Source organism: Sprattus sprattus, assembly GCF_963457725.1.
Source record: "Sprattus sprattus genome assembly, chromosome: 2".
Lineage (NCBI taxonomy): Eukaryota > Metazoa > Chordata > Actinopteri > Clupeiformes > Clupeidae > Sprattus > Sprattus sprattus.
Genome location: NC_137921.1, coordinates 45,272,789 through 45,294,337, shown reverse-complemented (window position 1 = coordinate 45,294,337; position 21,549 = coordinate 45,272,789). Strand labels below are relative to the sequence as shown.

Here is a 21,549-nt window from a genome sequence, read left to right as displayed (position 1 = left end):
TCTGTATATAATTCTGAACTGTTGTGAAACTCCCTTTTGGGTAATGTATTGTGAAATCCTTAAGTATCTTTAAACCTGCTTTATCAATCAAGAAATAACAATATCAGGAGACTCAAAGGGACCAACCATTTTCATCGGAGTGCAATTGTTTTACTAAATTTGTATCTGATATTTGCTCTCTTGTCGCTCTAGCCAACTTGCATAATGCCCCCGTCCCAAATAAAGTCAAAAGCAACTTTACAGGCTTACAATTCTTAAAGTTGTAATCTCACTTTGGTAATTAAGTTATTCATGCCTATATAAATTCAGCTGTTGTGGTTCAGTTACATGGTGTTGTAGGTGGCCTAGCCACATTTCCCCCAGCCTGTATGTATTTCTGTATGTAAGTTTGCATGGTTTTAGCTTAAAATCAGCTAACCTTCTTCTCCTTTGCCAGTCCTGTTGTTGTTCATCCATGAACCAAAAAAATGTAAAATGGTAATGATTCATTGCAGGTCTCCTTGTTCTTAAGACTGGATTACGGACGGACACACAAGAGAGCACGAGGCATGAATAAACATGTATATAATTTATTCTGTTCACAGTGCATACAGTGGTACCAGTAATTGTATAGCACAGGAGATTGACTTAGAGTCTTCTCTGTATCGAGAACATGCAAGTGTGCAGTCGAGTTAGAACACTCAAATTTGTAAATGCATTCAGACGTTGCGCAAAAATGCCACAGTACCCAAATACCACTCTTGACATGTTTCCTGCGGATGCGGACTCTGCTGTTGCAGCTTTTCTGAGGTGCGACTACTGTGACACTGTTGTCTGTATATTGTCACTGAACACCATGTGAAATAAAGTCAAGGGATGGTGATATGATGATGATGATGTCTCCGGGTTGTTGACACTGAGTTCAAAACACTGCACGTTTTTATCCTTCCCAGTCACACAAAGGTTTTGCCCAACATGGTAGTTATGAGGGGATTATCATTTCAAGGATGGCATTCTCAAAAAGCATCATGGATAAATATATTACTTCACATCGAAAACTGATGTTTAAATGGCTGATGTAACATGGCCGGACATAAAATACATAACAAAAAAATGAGTATAAAATCAAAGATGTATTGAGCTTCTCACAAGCCACTAGATACCCCTGTAACTAAAATTACATTGTGCTCACATGCCATTGAGCTCTGCTGGATTTCCACACCTACCCAAAATGCTGTACAATACATCTTTAACTGTTCTTTTCAGTTACAGTTTACTTTCGCAATCATTGTCCCTATTCAACAAAATAAAATACACTTCACATGGTTCGTGGTACATACAGCAAGCACAGCAACAAAGTCAATGTCAGTAACATTTTAAGCTTGCCCCCCGCACACACACAAGTGTATCTGAACAACCAGAGAGCAACTTCATGTACATGTGCAAAGCTTCCATTTTGTTCAGATTCTTTTCAGTGGACCCTCTAAGCAACTACAGTAGATAGACAGTAACAAGAATGTCATGACATACAGCAATCAAGGGTGTAGAGCATGTGTTTTAAGACATCGAATCATTTGAAATATACTGAAAATGGTATTTTGCAAGGCATTTATGGATTTTCCTGACAACTGTCAAACTGACAAAATGGAACACACTCTACTGTTTTGTAAATTAAAATTAAATCAACTAATGAAAAGCCCCAAAACAAAACCAATTCAGTCAAATACAGGAAAAACTGTCATCAACTGTGACAGTCAAAGTTTAGAATTTATCGGCATAAGCAAAAACAACTGCACTCAAAAGAAGAAAAAAAAATGTAAATGAAAGATGTTGAGATCATCTTTGTTCCTTTAATGGGTAAAAAGGGCCAGTTGGGCCAACAACTTTTCAACCATGTAATTCACACCATGTCAATAAAGTGTCTGTACACTTGCAAACAAAACTAAGTCACACTAGGTAAAAAAAGAAAGAAAAAAAAAACAACTAAAACAATACTGACCTAATTTCTACATAAGTCTACACTGCCTCAACTTTATGGCTACACCTCTGGAATAGGTTTGGAATTGGAGCAGACTTAAGACCACTCTTCTGCCTAGGGCCGGGCCAGGCCAGAAAATACAGGACAAAAGACGTAAACAAGTCAATATCAGACAAACAGCATCAAATGAGTACAAGCCTGGCAGTGGTGCATGCAATGGAACATTGGACGACAAACACGCGTGCTGTACCATTAGTGCCTGATGCATTCACTCAAAGGACCCACAGGCCTCACTCACATGGATCAGTAGTCAGTTCCAGTACCATTTTGCATTTAACACTTAAGCTGTTGGTACGGACCAACACAGTTCCTGTAGTAGACAGATTCTGTATTTTGAGCATGATGTCACATACATACCATCCTTTTTTCATCCCCCCCCACACACACACACACATACACTTAATATTCACATAAGGCACTCTTACAATCTTGGGTTGACTCCTAGCAAAGCTATAAAGCAGGAGCTTGGCAGCCCTGTTCCTGGAGAGCTGCCATGCGTGCAGGTTTTTAAAGGTATTTTAACCTTGCCATTAGGTGGACACTAAAGGCGTGACAGTGTTCTTTAGCCAACTCTGTCTTTTGATTAGTCGATTAACAACAGGGGCGTGATGAGGCAGCTCTCCAGCCACCAGGCTGACTGGGCTCCTCACTAGCATGGGGCTATCTGTGTGTGTGTGTGTCTGTGTGTGTGTCAGTGTGTGTGTGTGTGTGTGTGTGTGTGTGTGTGTGTGTGTGTGGCTGTGTGTGTGTGTGTGTGTGTGTGTGCAGTGGCAAGCGCAATGGTTCAATGGTGACCACATATCTGCAAACAGCTTATGGGCAGTGGTAAATTCATGTATGATGGCAGAAAGTGTGATGCTAGCGGGTCTTTAAACTGGAAAAGTGTCAGACAGTGACCATACCTCCTCACTAACCAATTTCAATCAAGCATCATTACAGGTATTCCTAGATGTTTTTTCCTTTCTTAATGTAGAAACAGAGAGCTTCAGTGATGCATTTTTCACAGGTAATGCTGATTTGCATAAACATATATCAGTTTACAAAGCAATAACGGTCATATGTGGGCCCTAAATGCCACGTAACCTTACAATAGTTCTACATTAAACTCTTTATCATATTGTCATTTTTAAGGGGCCAATAACAAATAAAGAAATAGATAGGGACCTTTGAAAATGACTGACCCTTGCATAGCATAATAGAACGTTTTGGTTGTGCTGAAATCCTAGACTACCACCCCGACTCTACTCCACCTACTGCCAACAGTACTAGGGCAATGGGCATAGCGGGGCAACACTTACTTCTCCTGAAGCTAATGGAATGACCACAATGCGTCTTTCAAATGTGAAAATAAAGAAATAAAAAGAACCACAGCTTTACGAGCGGGTCGATACTACAGGGCAGTGCCCAGGAGGGGGTGAGAAACATCATTAAAGTGTCCCGAGGAATGACACACCACATAAATTGCTTAAAGAGAGAAGGAAGAAGGAAAGAAAGAAAAAAAAAAAAACGCCAGCCTACACATTCCTTCTGGAGGGATAAGACCAGCACTGACCCTAGGCCAAACCGCACTGGAGCTCTCCTCTGCCAGGGCTGGTGTCGAGCTGAACCAATCAGCTCCCTCTGGGTTGGGCACTGGGAATGTGCCTACAGGTAGCTGAACGTGAAGATCCCTGAAAAAGCTTGCGCCTACATAATAACATAAAGAGTATTGCTTCTTTACAATGCATCAGGGACAATGACCAAGCAACAGCAGACGAAACTAGACATGATGTTTCCATCAGTCTTTCAAGACGTCTCTGGGGAGAGACATGGGGTTCAGTACAGTCTCTGCAGCGGCTCCTCTCTCTCAGCGCACCCTTTCAGTTAGCAGTCATGCACTCATCTCTTGTGACTTGGATGACTGATCAACACTTTTTGGATTCATTCTACTTCAGGTGCAATGTGAGGGAAGGGAAAGGAAAGAGAGGATTTTCTTTTCTTTTTTAAAAAGTGCTTGGATAGGTAACCGACCCTATTATCTTAGGCTACTGGCCCCAACTAACTGTTACTATGAGGGCATGGCGGAAGAGACGGATTAAATACTGTTTGATCTTTACAAACTCAAACTTTGTTCATAACTGATTTTTGTTTCTGAGATTGTGCAGCTTCAGGGCCTGCTCACACTTTCTTTCTGATGGATGACCTGAGAATCACCTGTCATGCCTTCCAGTACATAAATATATAACTCTACAATAAAGCTCTACTCTGCTCTACCTACATTTCTACAGTACCATATTCTGACTGCTGCGTGTAACATTATGGCGTTGCCAAAAGCTAATTAAGACGTCCTCTTTAAGGCACTGCAGCATGCTTGTGTGGCCTTACAGTGGAGGATTCTCTTCAGTCATTCTGAACTCATCTCGAGCGCTTTGAATCAGGAAGTGACACAGTGACGTCATTCTTACAATGTAACAGTGATGTATAAAGTACCCTTCTGTACAAGTGCAAGTCATTGCAACTGGGTTCTTAAACGGGATGCTCACTATATAAGGGCAATTGTATTGGGATAAAGGAGAGAAAATAAGGGCTCCCTTTTTTTCATTAGTACAGTCAGAAAATACTGTCTACCTCCGCAATTCAGTTCTGATTTCCTCAACATTGTTTGCATGAATGTGGATATAGTGAAAGGACAATATGAGTGCATGTTTCAGATATAGACATTCTAAAGTTCTAAAGAAATGTACAGCAGGACATAATATGAAACTGGCAGTTGGACAGATAAGACCTTAAAATATCTTGTGTGTGTGTGTGTGTGTGTGTGTGTGTACACATGGAAGTATGTGAGTGGAACGCTTTGTGTGTGTGCTTAACGGGTCACTTGCTGGTTTGAGTGTGAGAATATTTTCTGTATACCTGCATAAGATATTGATGTGTGTGTGTGTGTGTGTGTGTGTGTGTGTGTGTGTGTGTGTTTGAGAACATTCAGCTCGTAGCTGAGCATTTGCATTGTGTGTGAACCTGAAAAAGCTATCGCTGGTGTATATGTCTAACAGATGTGTGTCTGTGTAAATGTGTGTGTGTGTGTGTGTGTGTGTGTCTGTGTCTCTGTGAACATTCAGCTCGTAGCTGAGCATTTGCATTGTGTGTGTACCTGTAAGAGCTGTCGCTGGTGTATATTTCTAACAGATGTGTGTCTTCATGTGTGCATGCGTGTGCGAGCGTCCGTGTAAGTGTACCTGTACGTGTGTGTAGGTGTGCACCCTAGCCAGTCTGCTCAGCTCTCGTCAGTGTTGTTTTGCACCTGTGTAAGCTCTAGGCTGGTGTGCAGGGAAGAGCTGAGGAGGCACAGGGACTCAATCTCCTCCAGGAGGCCTTTCTCCTGCACCTCCTCCTCCAGCCCCACCTCAAGCTCATCCCTCTTGCCCTCTTCATCTCCCGCCCCACTGACGTCCCTCTGCCAGGGGATGAGGGCGGCACTCTGCCTGGTCCCCTCCTGGTACTTCTTCAGCTTCACTTTGGAGAGGACTCTCCGGCGGATCACTCCAGGCGTGGCCTGCTGGGATTCCGGGCCGGTGGGCAGGGGCTGCGGATCCAGGCTGAGAGATTCAGGACTGGACAGGTGGCGTCTCGTAGGGGATGGTGACTGCGGAGGGTCCCTCTCTAACAGGTGGAGATCTTCTGGGGAGTTTGGGGGCGTTTGTGGTGTGGGTGTGGTACAAGGTTTGGGCGCTGGAGGGGCACTGCTGGTGTGGACAGATAGAGTGTGTGAGGTGTGTATGGCGGGGTCGTCGGTGTGAGCCCGTGCCCGCTGTGCGGGAGCGTGGGGTTTGTAGCTGGGCTGGCGGCGTGGCGAGGGGGGCAGGTGTTTGCCGTGCACCGCGCTGTCATCCTGGCCCAGGTGCCAGCCCCCGGCCGACTCTATCGAACAACAAAATGAGCCCCCGTTGCCGCCGCTGCTGCCACCTCCTTCCCCTCCTCCTCCTCCAGCCACCCCGCCACAGCTGCTGGTGCTGCTGCAGCTGTCACCACAGGTCTGCTGGCTCTCACTGGATGGGCTGGGTCTCCTCTGCAAAACACACATAGAAAGCACAACAACTCAAATACACACACACACACACACAATTGACTTCTAATAGCCTGGAAAATACTATCCCCTCCCTATATCACCCTCACATTCAACAGAGAGAAAAAATAAGAATGGGCCAAAGACAGACTGACCAGACGTGGACAACTAAGTTAGTGGACATTAATAGGTAGGCAACTACATGGATCACACCACCCGAGCCAACCAATCCTACTCCCTCCCCTGGCGTCAGTCAATCGTGTTGCTCACCTTGGGCTTGTAGTCCAGCTCGTCAATGGAGCGCAGGAAGTCCAGGCTCTTGGCTGCGGAGAGCCGGCCTGGCTGGGTGCCGGTGCTGGTACTGCTCAGTGAGTCCAGGATCTCCTCCAGGAGCGTCATGTGGCCCGAGGAGGGGGCTACCTCCGGCTCCAGCTCGTACGAGTCGTCGCTGTCCTCTGTGTAGGAGGGCACCTCCCCACTGTCTTCTGAAGAGATCCTGAAAAACACACACACCATTATTTGGCTGTCCTCACAAGCCATTATTTTTGTAATCAACTTTCTACCCACTACTTTAATCAGTGTATATTAATGCTGTTGCACAACACAAAGATAAAACTGAGGGAGTGAACTAGTTTCCCCCATCTGTGGATAAAAAGGCCTACGTTGTTTCATGCATCAGCCACTAGAGGGCAGACAAGCACAGCCTGAGGTCTCCCCCACTCCCAAAACCGCTCACTCAGACATGCTGATAATCATCTACATAACACTCTGCACATTTCTATTGAACAGCAGTGCGTGTGGCAGAACAACTCTTACTTGCTGGCGCTGTCCTGCTCGTCCTCATCCAGGGTGTAATCTGGACAGCCGATGGCAAGCTTGCTGTCGTAATTCTGCATGGGGGGGGGGGGGCAGGGGGGAACACACACACACACACACACACACACACACACACACACACACACACACAGTGAATTTAGGGTTCGATCGACAGTGAAGGCACAGCCAAAGATGTGAAATAAAAGCCAATGGTGTGAGGGAACAGCCAATGACGTGACAAGGCCAATGACATGAGAACTGAGCCAATCAGGTGGGGGGACAGCCAGTGAGGTGAGTAAGCCGATGACATGAGCGCACAGCCAATGGCTTGATCGGACAGCGACACAGCACATTCTTCTAAACTTACTTAATGTGAATGTCAATAGTTTGTCAATGGCTTTGGGGCTTAGCCAGTGATGCGTGGACATGAGTCACCATGGAAATGCAGAGTGGTTAAATGTGTGTGTGTGTGTGTGTGTGTGTGTGTGTGTGTGTGTGTGTGTGTGTGTGTGTGTGTTTGTTTGGAGGGGTAATCTTGGAGAGCAGACAGTAAGGGCTGCTGCTGTGGTTGTTGCCATGGCTGTGCTGGAGGTGATTACAGAAGTGGGACTTCTGGGAGGTGTGGGCTAATATCTGTTGGCACGGCCACTCAGACAAGCTAATCCTCTGCTTTTAAAACACACCTGTGCCACATTTTTACACCGGCAAATTAGAGAGGGAAGGCATTCTGAAGCATGCTCTCCTGCTGCTATACTGACAGACAGACAGTCAGACACACACACACAAACAGAGAGTTAAGTCATTACCAAGGCGCTGAGACACACACACACACACACACACACACACACACACACACACACACACACACACACACACACACACTCTGGTCTGGTCCAGTAAATGCCACTTTATGTGTAATCATCAAAGAGGCACAAGTAAATGAGTGGCTGATTACTGGTGGAGAGGACAGAGGGGACACATTTTAAGAGAGAGAGAGAGAGAGAGAGAGAGAGAGAGAGAGAGAGAGAGAGAGAGAGAGAGATGTTGTGACAGGAAGCGTAAAATATCAGATCAGCTGCTACATGAGTGTATGCAATGAAGCACCTTGACAAACAGCAATCATTTCCCTCTGGCTCTACAACGCATCCTCTGGCTCTACACACACACACACACACACTCACACTCTCACACACACACACACACACACTGTGAAAGGGTTAACCAGCACCTCTCCATAAAAATAGCTGAGAGATGTGTGTGTATGTGGGCCACTTAGGGCTCTTGGCTCAGGAGTAAACAGGAACATATGTTGGGCCCCTGATTGGCTCGGCTCTCTCTGGTAGTTGGGAGCTGGAATGAAAGCGATTACAGGAGGGCTTTAAGGCCTCAGCCCCACCCCTGCCTTCTTTACCAAAATTGTGTGTGTGCGAGACAGAACAAGCGACAGAGAGAGAAAGAGAGAGAGAGAAAGAGAGAACAAAACGGGAAAAAGAGAAAGGACTTTTAGTTAATGGATTCCTGTGTCAGGGCAGTAAATCGCCTGAGCGAGTGGCCGCTGGCCCTGGGTGCACCTGTGAGACGCCGGCCCGTCATTTGCAGGCTGAGGCATGGGCGAAGTGGGGTGGGTGGGGGGCGCTCAACCTCCCTCCCTCTCCCCCTCCTCTTCCTTGGTCACGCAGTTTGCAGTTATTTAGGCCTGTTAGTGGGGAGAAAGTGGAGCAAAGGCTCTCTCTGGCTCCCTGTCTGTCTAGGTGTTTATTAAAACAGGGTGAGTGGGGTCTCCCCCCCTCCTGCCCCATCCCCCCATTTTCTTCATTACAGAGCTGCCTTACCGAGTCCTGCCAACACAACAAAGAGCCTCAACCCCTCTGGAATCATCAGCATCCACAACACACACACACACACACACACACACACACACACACACACACACACACACACACACACACACACACACACACACACACACACACACACACACACACACACACACACACACACACACACACACACACACACACACACACAGATGCTCACTGACACAGGCACAAGCTCACATAAACACACACAAATCTTTCTGCGATCAGCCACCACAACAAAGACTGGGGTATCATATACTGTAGATCAGCATCGGTCACAATCGGAAACACAACCTTTGTCAGGATTTACACCACACACAACCAGTCAGGAAACACAACACACATAGCAACAGTCCTCAACAAGAAAGAGAGAGACACACACACACATTTAAGAAACATCTAACCTCTGCCACAGCAGGACGTGAAAAGGTGAAAAGAGAACTGAGGCCATGTCTCCCAAAAGATGAGGCACATCACAGTTTCCCATGGACAGTGATCATGAGGAGAGAAGGAACTAGCAGCAGCAGGAATAGTTCAGTAATATGTTCATGCTAGCCAGCATGAAAGTCACTGAGAGAGGGAAAAAAAGACTGATAGAGAAAAAAATGTCTGAGTCATTGTACGGAACCAACGGTCTGCCTATGTATGGAGAACGTGCGCGAGAGAGAGACAGACAAAAGTGACAAGAATGAGTGATGGAGACATGGAGTCAGGGAAAAGGGAAATGCCCATTTAGTCAGGTCAAAGCTTCAGTAAATCAGACTACAGGGCAGCACGGGCCTCAAGTCAGAGTTAGTGCACACGTGAGTGTGTGTGTGTGTGTGTGTGTGTGTGTGTGTGTGCGCGCGCACACCAGGCACACAAGAGCGTGTGTCCTCTGACTGAGTAGAACACTGCAGAAAGGTAAGCAGGAAAGGCCATTCATAATTACATTTCAGGAGTTCTGACACACCCAAACCTACAAAACCTGCATAAAAAACCTCAGATATGACATTATTCAGGCACAGTATAGGGGGGATTCACTGTGCTGCATGGTAGAAAAGCACAGTCATTACTCTGAGGACCTTTATTTATTAGGAGAGATGGTTCCCGTTTCCAGTTTCAACACACCCAGCCCTCTCCCATGTGCGCCTGCGAAGCTGCTGCCCGCGTCTCGGTGCTGGGCGTTTCAGATGGCGTTTCTAAGTAGCCACTGATCTCATCTCTTGGCAGTCTATATGAGATAAGCTGGGAAAAATGCAAACTAACGTCCCCATCCCAAATCCCCCCCCCCCCCAATCCTCCTGCCCAAAATGAAGAAGAAAGGCGCTGGAGCCTCGGCCAAGTCTGCATCTCGATTTCAAGAGTTTCTTCAAAAGCAAATAAAGTCAATGAAAGGAAAGCCCCAAGACGTTGTCTCGCACCGCCAAAGATCCTCTGCTTTCGTCGGCCCAACTGGCTTCGTCTGAAAGCACTCTGGACAAACACATTAAAAAGGAGTCATTTCTGCACATCTTGTTTAAAAAAAATATTAAATTAATGAAGTAAAATACAAAAAGTCTGCAATGCTGACAATTCGCCAGTAGATGGCACTTTAGTTACAGTTACTTGGGAGGGCGTTTTCTGTGCCAAGGGGACTCCTGATAAACCCGCAAAACAATCTGACAAACAACAATCATATTGGATAGAAGTGAGAGCACACACAAATGCAAACACACACACACACACATTCACACACAGACTGACAGCTGCACATCCTCTCCTCATCATGGCCTAGCAGACATGAGTGGAGAGACATGGACGAGGAGCCAGCTCACCCCGCCGCCCCCGCCGCCCCCGCCGCCCCCCCATCCAGCCCCTTTACCATTACCCCCCAAAAGCATTGCACTGTGTGTCAATGTTTTCTGACACCCAACAAAACTATTCCCAACACTGGCAGCCCTCCAGATTTGCATGGTGTCACAGCAGCGTGGCCGAGCTCCATTTATGTCCACACACACACACACACACACACACACACAATCCTACCTCTGAGTGTGAGTGTGTGCATATGTAGAAAAGAGCCTGGCTGAGAACCATTAAGCATAAATGAATACCGTATGCACACCAGTCATGGCACCCCAGAAATGTGTGTTTGTGACTTGCAATGGGTGTGAGTGCAGACTGGCCATGCAATTGACAGAAAAACAGACAGACAGAGAGAGAGAGACAAACACACACACACACACACGCAGACACGCACCACACGCACACACACACACACACACACACGCAGACGCACATTTACACCTTGGCCTGTCATGCATCCATTTGGTAAGCATGCTGATAATGGGGGGTGATGGGAAAGGCCACTCCTCCAGAATAATATGAATTTTAAGTGACATTTCCCATGGTCCTCCACAGGACAAATCACTATCATTCTTCTGGCATTACAAACTTATATACACGTTACAGAGCATAGGGGAATCACTATCATTATTCTGGCATTACAAACGGATATACACGGTACAGAGCGTAGGGGAATCACTATCATTATTCTGGCATTACAAACGGATATACACGTTACAGAGCGTAGGGGATTCACTATCATTATTCTGGCATTACAAACTTATACACACGTTACAGAGCGTAGGGGAATCACCATCATTATTCTGGCATTACAAACTTATATAAACGTTACAGAGCGTAGGGGAATCACCATCATTATTCTGGCATTACAAACTTATATAAACGTTACAGAGCGTAGGGGAATCACTACCATTATTCTGGCATTACAAACTTATATACACGTTACAGAGCGTAGGGGAATCCCTATCATTATTCTGGCTTTACAAACTTATATACACGCTACAGAGCGTAGGGGAATCACTATCATTATTCTGGCATTACAAACTTATATACACGTTACAGAGCATAGGGGAATCACTATCATTATTCTGGCATTACAAACTTATATACACGTTACAGAGCGTAGGGGAATCACTATCATTATTCTGGCATTACAAACTGGAATCACTATCATTATTCTGGCATTACAAACTTATATACACGTTACAGAGCGTAGGGGAAACTCTATCATTATTCTGGCATTACAAACTTATATACACGTTACAGAGCGTAGGGGAATCACCATCATTATTCTGGCATTACAAACGGATATACACGTTACAGAGCGTAGGGGAATCACTATCATTATTCTGGCATTACAAACTTATATACACGTTACAGAGCGTAGGGGAATCACTATCATTATTCTGGCATTACAAACTTATATACACGTTACAGAGCATAGGGGAATCACTATCATTATTCTGGCATTACAAACTTATATACACGTTACAGAGCGTAGGGGAATCACTATCATTATTCTGGCATTACAAACTGGAATCACTATCATTATTCTGGCATTACAAACTTATATACACGTTACAGAGCGTAGGGGAATCACTATCATTATTCTGGCATTACAAACTTATATACACGTTACAGAGCGTAGGGGAATCACTATCATTATTCTGGCATTACAAACTTATATACACGTTACAGAGAGTAGGGAAATCACTATCATTATTCTGGCATTACAACTTATATTCACGTTACAGAGAGTAGGGGAATCAAATAGATGCCTGGCTTTGAATTAGAACTCTTCTCTCTCTCACAATAATCTTCAACCCCGGTCTTTCCATAATTTAGCTCATGCTCAGGGTGGAGTAGACTAGTCACTGAAAATACACTCTCAGTGGCCCTCTAAGTGGGGTGTTGTGTGCTTTGTGTTGTTCTGTGCACAGGGTTGGGGATTAACTAAGTTCTTTATGTATGAGTTATGTAATTAAATCAGAAAATAAATGTAATTGTAATCTGTTACAATTACTGAGAAAAAAAGGTAATTCAATTAGAATTACTAATCAAAATGTAGGTGATTACATAGACGTTACATACCAATATATTCTTTTCGGTAAGACGCTTTAAGGCATAATATACATTTTGAATATAATATTCATTCTGTTGCTTTGCATCATTTCAACTACTGGCTCCATTCATTTGGCAGTATGTCATGTAATTCAAAGCGCTGTTTTTGATTGGTTTGTTTTAAAGTCTTGAATCTGGGTGAATTTGCACTGCCTCTTATCTGCAAATCAAAAAGTAATCAAAAGAAATTAAATGTATTAAGTTACCCTGTTACAAATGTAATAAGTAACGTTAGTAATAATCTCTAGCCTATTGCATTTTAAAAGTAACCTTCCCAACACTGTGTGTGTGTGTGTCTGTGTGCGTGTCCTCCCTGTGAACCAAATGCAAAAGGAACCAGCAGAATGTTTTTGATTGTAGCATGTGTATATGTGTGTGTGTGTGTGTGTGTGTGTGTGTGTGTGTGTGTGTGTGTGTGTGTGTGTGTGTGTGTGTGAGAGAGAGCTTCTTTTGTTAGTATTCAGGGCTGGTAAAGCCAGTGCTGGCTGAGGGCTATCCATCTGGTCTTCTCATCTGATGTGTGTGTGTGTGTGTGTGTGTGTGTGTGTGTGTGTGTGTGTGTGTGTGTTCATGTGCAAAAGTGTGCTTAAGTGTGTGTGTGCTGTTACTTGGTAAGTGTATGTGTGAGCCCTTGTGCATATGTGGGCAGTGGTGTGTGTGTGTGTGTGTGTGTGTGTGTGTGTGTGTGTGTGCGCACGCCCCTGGCCTCTCTTCCCCTGAGGCACTGTGCCTCTAAACGTAACCCACTGGGCCTCGGCTTCATAAAGGAGATAAGTCCAGAAGCAGAGTGGACGTGTTGAATAACCCTCCACCTCGCTCTGAAATAAGAACTGTATACCAGTCCATATTGGTACAAAAGCCCACATCTCTGTAATAATAATTACACACTCTGAGGCATAACCACATTTGTCTGCTGGCAATGGGACATGAGGGGCCAGTTCATTGCAGTCATGTTTTTCATTATGATATCTGTAAGTTACATCGGCACATCACTGCGATCTGGCTCTCGAACAAGGCATTCTGGCACACTGCTTTATAATAAAATAAAAATAAAAAAAAAACAGATACGCTGCCGCCATATTTGTTGGACACAGTCGGTGACAACTGAATGCCACACTGATTTTTGCTATTGATTGTGAAGAGTATCGATGGCCAACTCTTTCTGGCCAATGGACAGTGTCCAGTCTACTCTCTCACACACACACACACACACACACACACACACACACACACACACACACACACACACACACACACACATAAATCATGCACTTTGGGACCTTTGTCTCTGAAGCAGGGATCCCAAGGGCCCCGTTACCGTGACGATGAGCAGGGATGTGTGGCGGCTGCTGGCCACGCTAGTTTGTGTGTGTGTGTGTGTGTGTGTGTGTGTGTCCAGGACTCCCTTTTAAAGATTACCAAAAAAATAAAAAATTTGGAGCCTTGTCTCCACCCCTTTTCTTCCCGGTGTTTATTCAAGCCTCAACAACAACACAGGAGAATAAAACTAAGCTAATGAAAGACCGAGAAGGAGAGAACCCTAGATTTTGAAAAATAAAAAAATAATCAAACAAATACGCCCCACGGTCCGGAGCTGTGGCCTTGTGGAACACACTGATGTTGTGAGACCCGTCTGATAAGGGCAACACTCACCAGAGCTTTGGCCTACAGCCTATAAATAAACAAAGCTCATAGGGTCCCCTGCTATCTTGTGGATGTATATGGTTATACAGTCATGGGTGGAGCTTGTGTGGGAGACTGCAACAACTTGGATGCATCACTTGATACAGCAGGAGTTCTGGCTAAATGACAAAAACCCACACACACTTGTTTACACACATAAACACAGACACTTGTTTTCGCACACACACTCGTTTACACCAACTTTTTTATGCACACACACTTGTTTACACACACACACTTATTTACGCACACACACTTGTTTACATACACACACTATTACACACACACTCTTTTACACACACACACTCTTTTACACACACACTCTTTTACACACACACTTGTTTACATACACACACTTTTACACACACACTCTTTTACACATACACACACACACACACACACACACACACACACACACACACACACACACACACTCGCACAATTGCACACACACAGAAGCATTTTTCTAGTTGGCATGAGGAGGCATCACTCAAATCAAAGGGAGTGGAATTAAAACACAACTTTCCCTTCTGAGAATGAAAGCTATCCTCTTTTCCTGTCATGGTGTGTGTGTGTGTGTGTATGTGTGTGTGTGTGTGTGTGTGAGACAGACAGAGAAGGCAAAGTGCATTTCTGTTTATATAATGTGTGGCACAGTTTCTGAAGGCAAGGCAGCCTTTTTTCCCCAAAAACGACTAAAATAATACCTCAAACAGAAACGTTGCATTTTAAAGTACGCCACCCGAAAACTGTCCTGAGAAAAGTGCTGACTCTCATCCAGGCCTGCTTGCCCAGGGCCGCGGCCACAGACAGACACCCCTTCCAGGAACCTCTGCAGCAGAGGCACGACGGCAGCCTCCCTCACATCCCAGGGTGGCTCAGTGACAGAGTGGCCAAACACACTGCTGACGGGAGATTTGCTTCACCGGAGACACATGACTGAGATATAAAAATATGCACGTGCCACCTGCGGCCGAGACTCTGAAGGTAATACGGATGAGACATCTTCAGATTGAAATCTCCAGTGGTCAAAGCCAGATGCGCTTCATTTATGATCCAAGACTATGTATGGCTATCCGTGATCTGGTACTCAAATCTACGCTGTTTTGTGTGTGGTGTGTGTGTGGTGGGGGGGGGGGGGCAGATGGCCATTGCTAAGCAAATATTATTAGAAAGCAGCCTGAATCCTGAAGCCTGAAGCCTGAAGCCGGACTCCTGTCAATAAACCATCATGAGACAGTAAATACTAAATATATCAAGAAAACCGGGCACGTTTACTCCGTTGAATAACATTATCTATTGTCTCATTCAATGTCATAATTCAAAAAGACATAATACGAAAACTACTGTTGAAGCTTCCAGAAGCTTTATCAAAGAAAAAAACTCTCCACTTTTACACCCCATAAACAGACCCAGACACATGTACAACACATATGCAGATAGACTCAGGCACGCGCCCGCACAAACACAAGCACACACACGCACACACACACACACACACACACACACACACACACACACACACACACACAGATATCATGCCTGAGATGTAGAAGAGTGTTAGGCTGAGGGAGTGGTGGGACCCACTGGAGCAGGAGGGGCTGGCTGAGATGAAGGCCAGATCGATGCAGAGCTCCAAATCCCAGAGCTCCTGACCACTGGGACGTCAGCAGAGAGGACTGAGGATCTGACTCATTTGTGTGTGTGTGTGAGAGTGATTGTGTGTGAGTGTGTGTGTGTGTGTGTGTGTGTGTGTGTGTGTGTGTGTGTGTGTGTGTGTGTGTGTGTGTGTGTGTGTGTGTGTGTGTGTGTGTGTGTATTAATGCAGGATGTTTGGGGAGCTGCCAGTGTCTAGAGCGCTTGGTCCTATGCAGGGGATTTGGGGAGGGGAAACAAAACGCGAGACAAAAAGGCATGGAGAGAGAAAGAGGGAGAGAGAAAGAGGGAGAAAAAAAAAAGAGTGCAAGTAGAAAAAAGCAGACCCACGAGTGCGACGAGGGATGGAAGATGGAGATGGAGAACAAAAGAAAAGAAATGGCCCGCCTCATTCTGCTGGTTCACACAGGCGACTTGCTCACAGACTCATACTAATGATGACGCAGAAGCACGCTTGTACACTGGCAGAAAATGATAACAGAAATGAAGTGTGTGTGAGGCCAGACACTGCACATGCCATGCCATGCCATGCACATCCATTCAACTAGGGCTCAGAGAGGCCTTTGAGATCTCCCAAAGAATACTCTTCAAAACTTTCTGAACATACTTTCATTAGCCTACACGTCTGAGGAGATCCCCCTTATTTAATTAGCTGTTGTGGCGTGTGCGAGGAAATGAGACATGATAGATCTCTGCTGAGAACCTTCGCCTCTAATTTAGAGGCTACAGCTGCGCATTCAGACAGCTCATCTGAAGAGGGTGGACTTCATTCCCATGAGCTCTGCTCATATAGATCCACCAGCCACAACAGACACAGTATGGAGCATACGTTTATGTATGTGAGAGTGTGTGAGTGTGAGTGTGTGTGTGTGTGTGTGTGAGTGTGTGTGAGATCCAGATTCTACAGCTTACTTAAAAAAAAATGAAAAAGAGCCATGGCCATACTAAACACTAAAGCCAAGACTACTCACAAAGACGTCCTCTGTGCTCCTAACTCCTGTCACTCTTAGCAGAAGAGCGTCCATGCAGTTCAGAGGGTTAACTTGGTGAGGAAAGGCCTTGCTTTCATGAAGAGGGAGAGAAAGAGAAATACAGGGAGAGAGGGTGGATCGGACAGGAGGGAGGATGGGTGATGAGGAGGGGAGAGGAGGGAGAGGGAGAGGGAGAGAGAGAGGGAGAGGGAAAGACACAAAGGGAAGTCAGGGGAAATGATATAATAGACATTAAGAAGGGAGGAAACAGGAGAGAAGAGTACATAGCATGCAACAAGAGGCAATGAGAGACAAGGAGGAGAAAACAGGAGAGAAATGAGGGTATAAGAGAAAAAGAGACAGAGCATATCTGCACCCTACAAACACACACACACCGACAGACAGACACACACACAAACACACACACACACACACCTTTTTCAACACTAGAGCTGTCAGTCAATGCTGGGCCTACGTGGTGAAGGGCAGCCTCAGACCTACTGGTGTGCAAATGTCAGTGCTTGAAGAGCTGAACCAGCCTCGACCTCTCACCCCGACACTGGCAACACTGGCCATGAATAAATATGGTGAATGAGTGAGTGGACCCGAGGAAGAGGGAAGAGAGAGGAGGGAAGGAGAGGCGAGGTGAAGTCAGAAGTATATAGAGGCCTCACCTTTCTTCTCTTCTGTAGCCTCCGTGGCGAGAGACTCTTTGTGCTGGTAGGGGAGCCGCCACCGCATGACCTGTCATCATCATCACCCGGCTATGGGGAAGAGAGAGTGGAGTGTGAGAGAGTAATCAGAGTGCAAGAATATGTGTGTGTGTGTGTGTGTGTGTGTGTGTGTGTGTGTGTGCATGCGTGTGCGCGCATGTGTGTGTATGTGCATGCGTGTGTGTGTGTGTGGTTGTGTGTTTGTTTGCGTGTGTGCGTGTATGCGTGTGAAAGACCCGAGATAGCAAGAGTGTGACAGAAGGCAAATAAGAGGAAAAGAAAGGCATTGCCTAAGAAAAACCACCCTTAAATATACTGCACTTGCACTGTGCTCATACTAATAACAAATGCCACTTGTGGACTGTCATCTGATTAGCGCCATTCGCCTGGTAGATTTTGTACCTGTTGTTGGTCCTCTGATGTTCAGATGTTCATTCTCACACAGATGTGTAGCACAGACGCCCACACACACACTCGAACACGGCACACTACCACCTATTGTTCTGTTTTTGAAGGTGACAAGAGCTTCACCTGCTCTTCCCATCTCTTTTTCTTTTGTCTTTTTTCACCCTCTCTCTCTCTCTTTCTCTACATCTCTGTCTCTCCCTCCCTCCCTCACTCACTTCCCCTCTCTGGTTGGGCCCTGAGCTGAGGTCTACTGGCATGAGGGAGCGGCCCGCGATTGCGTTATCAAAGTGGTGGTGCTTCATGAAATCGTACATCTCGTTACGTGCGGCTTTGAAGACGACGGGCACAGTGCCGCTGATGAGACATACCGACAATGAGGCAGGTCGGCGGCCAGCGAGAGAGAGAGAGAGAGAGAGAGAGAGAGAGAGAGAGAGAGAGAGAGAGATAGAGAGAGAGAGAGAGTCCTGAAGGTGGGGGTGAGGGTGGTGAGTGTGTGCGTTTGTCTGTGTTGGGGGGGTGGGGACATGACAGGCTATAGCCCGGGGCTGCGGCGTTAAAAATGTACGCACCCAAAACACTAAAGCAGGGCTTCACAAGTCATTAAAAACCCCACCAGCATCTCCGCTCGCCTGAGCCGGCCGCATGCTACATATAAATCAGTCTGTGTGTTTCTGTGTGTGTGTGAACCAAATTCCATGCGTGTCTATAATATCTTTTAGCATGTCTGTTTGTCTGCATATTTGAGTACAGTGTTTGTGTGTGCGTCTGTGTGTGTGTGTGTGTGTGTGTGTGTGTGTGTGTGTGTGTGCACGGGCGCACATCTCACCCTTTGTTTCAGTCGGCTCCGCATCCCCCTAAAGCCTTGCTTGACGTGACTCTTGGTCTTTGAAGAGAGAAAGAGATAAAGGACAGGGAAAAAAGAGAGACAATCAAAACAAACAGAAGGCAGCCGCTCTCATTTGAATGGTCATTTTTGATTCCACACAACAAAGAGCACTTCAATGGCACAGTGCACTGTGGGGAGGGGGGAAATATGCCCGCCGCATTCGGGGAATAGGACTACTGTAGACAACAGAACCATACGGGCACTACAAAGACTGGGGAATCGGACTAGTGGCTGGCATACGATTATCTGAACAGTAGGCCCACGGAAAGCGAAGCACCTACTAACTTGAGGTCAAACTTTACATGAACCACATAAATGTAATGTGGAATAGCTTGGTGAATATTGTATTAGTGAATATACAGGGAAAGTGACATATAAAGCAATCCAATGAATTTCATGTATACATACAATATACACAAATGACATAAGCTGGAGGCATGATACACACAACACATCTCACACACACACACACACACACACACACACACACACACACACACACACCCACACACAGTTGAGCAGTGTTAATGTCTTACCTTGAACACTGCTGTATTGAAAAAAGCACCTCCTTTCTGCATGGACCAGAAACAATGAACAAATACAGATCAACAACTAAACAATACAGTCCTCTATACAATCTATACAGTTTTTTTATTTTACTAAATATAAACAAAATTAAACAATCTGGACACATGAATGTGCTTCAGTCAGGAGATATGAACTTTTAACAGAATGCCTGAAGATGCACTCCAGAGGTCTCATTCCTTCCCTTGCTGTCTGCAGAGTGAAAGGATCGTTTTCCCTTTTTCTTTTTTTTTTGTTCTTCTCTGCCTCTGTCTCACACTCGCACGCTCTTTGTTAAATCTATCGTGCGGCAGTTATGTTTCCTGCCAGACCGACGAGTCTTCTGAGATGAGCGTCTGTCACGTCAAATCTCTGCCATCTCGACATCTCTGCATCTAAGCTGTCCAAGCCTCACAACCACGGCTTCTGAGAAACCCCCCGGCCCAAACTCATGTGATGTCATATTTCCCCCCATGCTGTGCACTGAAAAAAGTATCCAACTGATCTACTCAATTTTATTAATTTCCTACCACTGACTACTGGCCAATATCTTGTACACAATGGCAAAACTAAAAAGGTGATATTGCTGAAGTGGAGATACAGATGCAAATATGTGAAGTCAACCTTACAGGCAGAACGAATAACCTACCTTCACTGTATGCATCCATTGCTGGTAAGACCTGGTGTTACCTGGGAATGTAGGACATTAGTGAGACAGGCAAGGCTGCGTTAACATAGACAGAGCGCTCACATGCATACTTGCTTTTGCACCATTAACTTCAGTCTGTGCCAACGCCACTAGCCAGTGGAAAACAGTCCTATGTCTCATAGGACTGTTTTCCACTGGCTAGTGGCGTTGGCCCAGACTGTAGTTAATGGTGCAAAAGCAAGTATGCATGTGAGCGCTCTGTGCTCTTGATCAATCTAACAAACTGAGTTTCTATTTATATGAAATTAGGGGGAATCTGTGGGAATGTCTGTGTGTGTGTGTGTGTGTGTGTGTGTGTGTGTGTGTGTGTGTGTGTGTGTGTGTGTGTGTGTGTGTGTGTGTGTACGTGTGAATGTGCAGGGCCACTCACTTCCACAGAAACCTCCCTCTGTGATCTCCTCCTCAAACATATCGGTGAAGCCTCGGCCTGCATTTAATTTGGCCAATCTGCCATCGATGAACTGCAAGCATAAATTACATCACAGCTTATTCAGACAGGGAGGGGCAGTGTGGGGTGTAGAGATTATGGGGTGGTGGTGGTGGCGGTGTTCAGATAGCCAACTCTCCATTCCAGACGTGTTGGCGGGAAGTGAACAAGCGGAAAGGAAAGCTGGGATAATTCGGATCAGGTGTGGCGGCGGTGCAGCTGAGTGAACCGGAGCGGACTAGAGTGCTGCGTGGCGCAGCACGCGTGGCGTCTTCGCTGAAATTTAATTTCCTCCCTCCTTGCTGAGAACCGAACCTTTAAAGGCCTAATCCTTTTCCTTGTAATTTTCCTGTAATAAATATGCCAATTATGACTTGTAGGGCGTTGGGTGATAAACCTGGCCACGCTGCACGCATTCCTCACAAATCCCCTCGCTACGGACTGCTAACAACAAAGCCATGTTTCAGAAGTGACCCAGTGTGGGAAATCTAATAGTAACGATCTAACAGCAATGACAAGTGCCTCCATAAAAATACTTTAATACATCTCTCATTATCAGAGGCCTATCAACACAAAACATCTGTAATGAAAGACACGTCAGACTGACTGACACCTGTATTAAAAACTCTGTGTTAAGTGCATATCTGTGTGTGTATGTGTCTCCATGTTTGTGACAACAACTTAGTATGTACCAGTGTGGACAGTGGGCACATGAATGTGTGTGAAATGTGTAGTTGAATGGTTATTGTATTTGTGCACGATCATGTCTAGCCATGTTGTTGTAGGTGTATCCTTGTGGATCTCTGGGGTATGAGAGGCTTTGCCACTGGCCACTGGGGACGGGTCGCTC

The 21,549-nt window shown here is 45.6% G+C and overlaps 1 protein-coding gene across 1 annotated transcript in view; it reads right to left on the bottom strand.

Moving 5' to 3' along the window:
* Nucleotides 1–5,012: 5,012 nt before the first annotated feature.
* dennd1b (DENN/MADD domain containing 1B) overlaps nucleotides 5,013–21,549 on the bottom strand; it is a gene marked incomplete at its 5' end in the record, with an annotated part of 98,397 nt that continues 81,860 nt past the window's right edge. Inside the window, 9 exons of the mRNA XM_080860786.1 lie at nucleotides 5,013–6,062; nucleotides 6,330–6,555; nucleotides 6,876–6,949; nucleotides 16,993–17,079; nucleotides 17,667–17,756; nucleotides 18,940–18,996; nucleotides 19,536–19,571; nucleotides 20,213–20,253; nucleotides 20,643–20,733. Of these exons, the coding sequence (XP_080716912.1) occupies nucleotides 5,271–6,062; nucleotides 6,330–6,555; nucleotides 6,876–6,949; nucleotides 16,993–17,079; nucleotides 17,667–17,756; nucleotides 18,940–18,996; nucleotides 19,536–19,571; nucleotides 20,213–20,253; nucleotides 20,643–20,733 (1,494 nt within the window). The 3' untranslated portion in view covers nucleotides 5,013–5,270. The remainder of the gene's footprint in view (nucleotides 6,063–6,329; nucleotides 6,556–6,875; nucleotides 6,950–16,992; nucleotides 17,080–17,666; nucleotides 17,757–18,939; nucleotides 18,997–19,535; nucleotides 19,572–20,212; nucleotides 20,254–20,642; nucleotides 20,734–21,549) is intronic.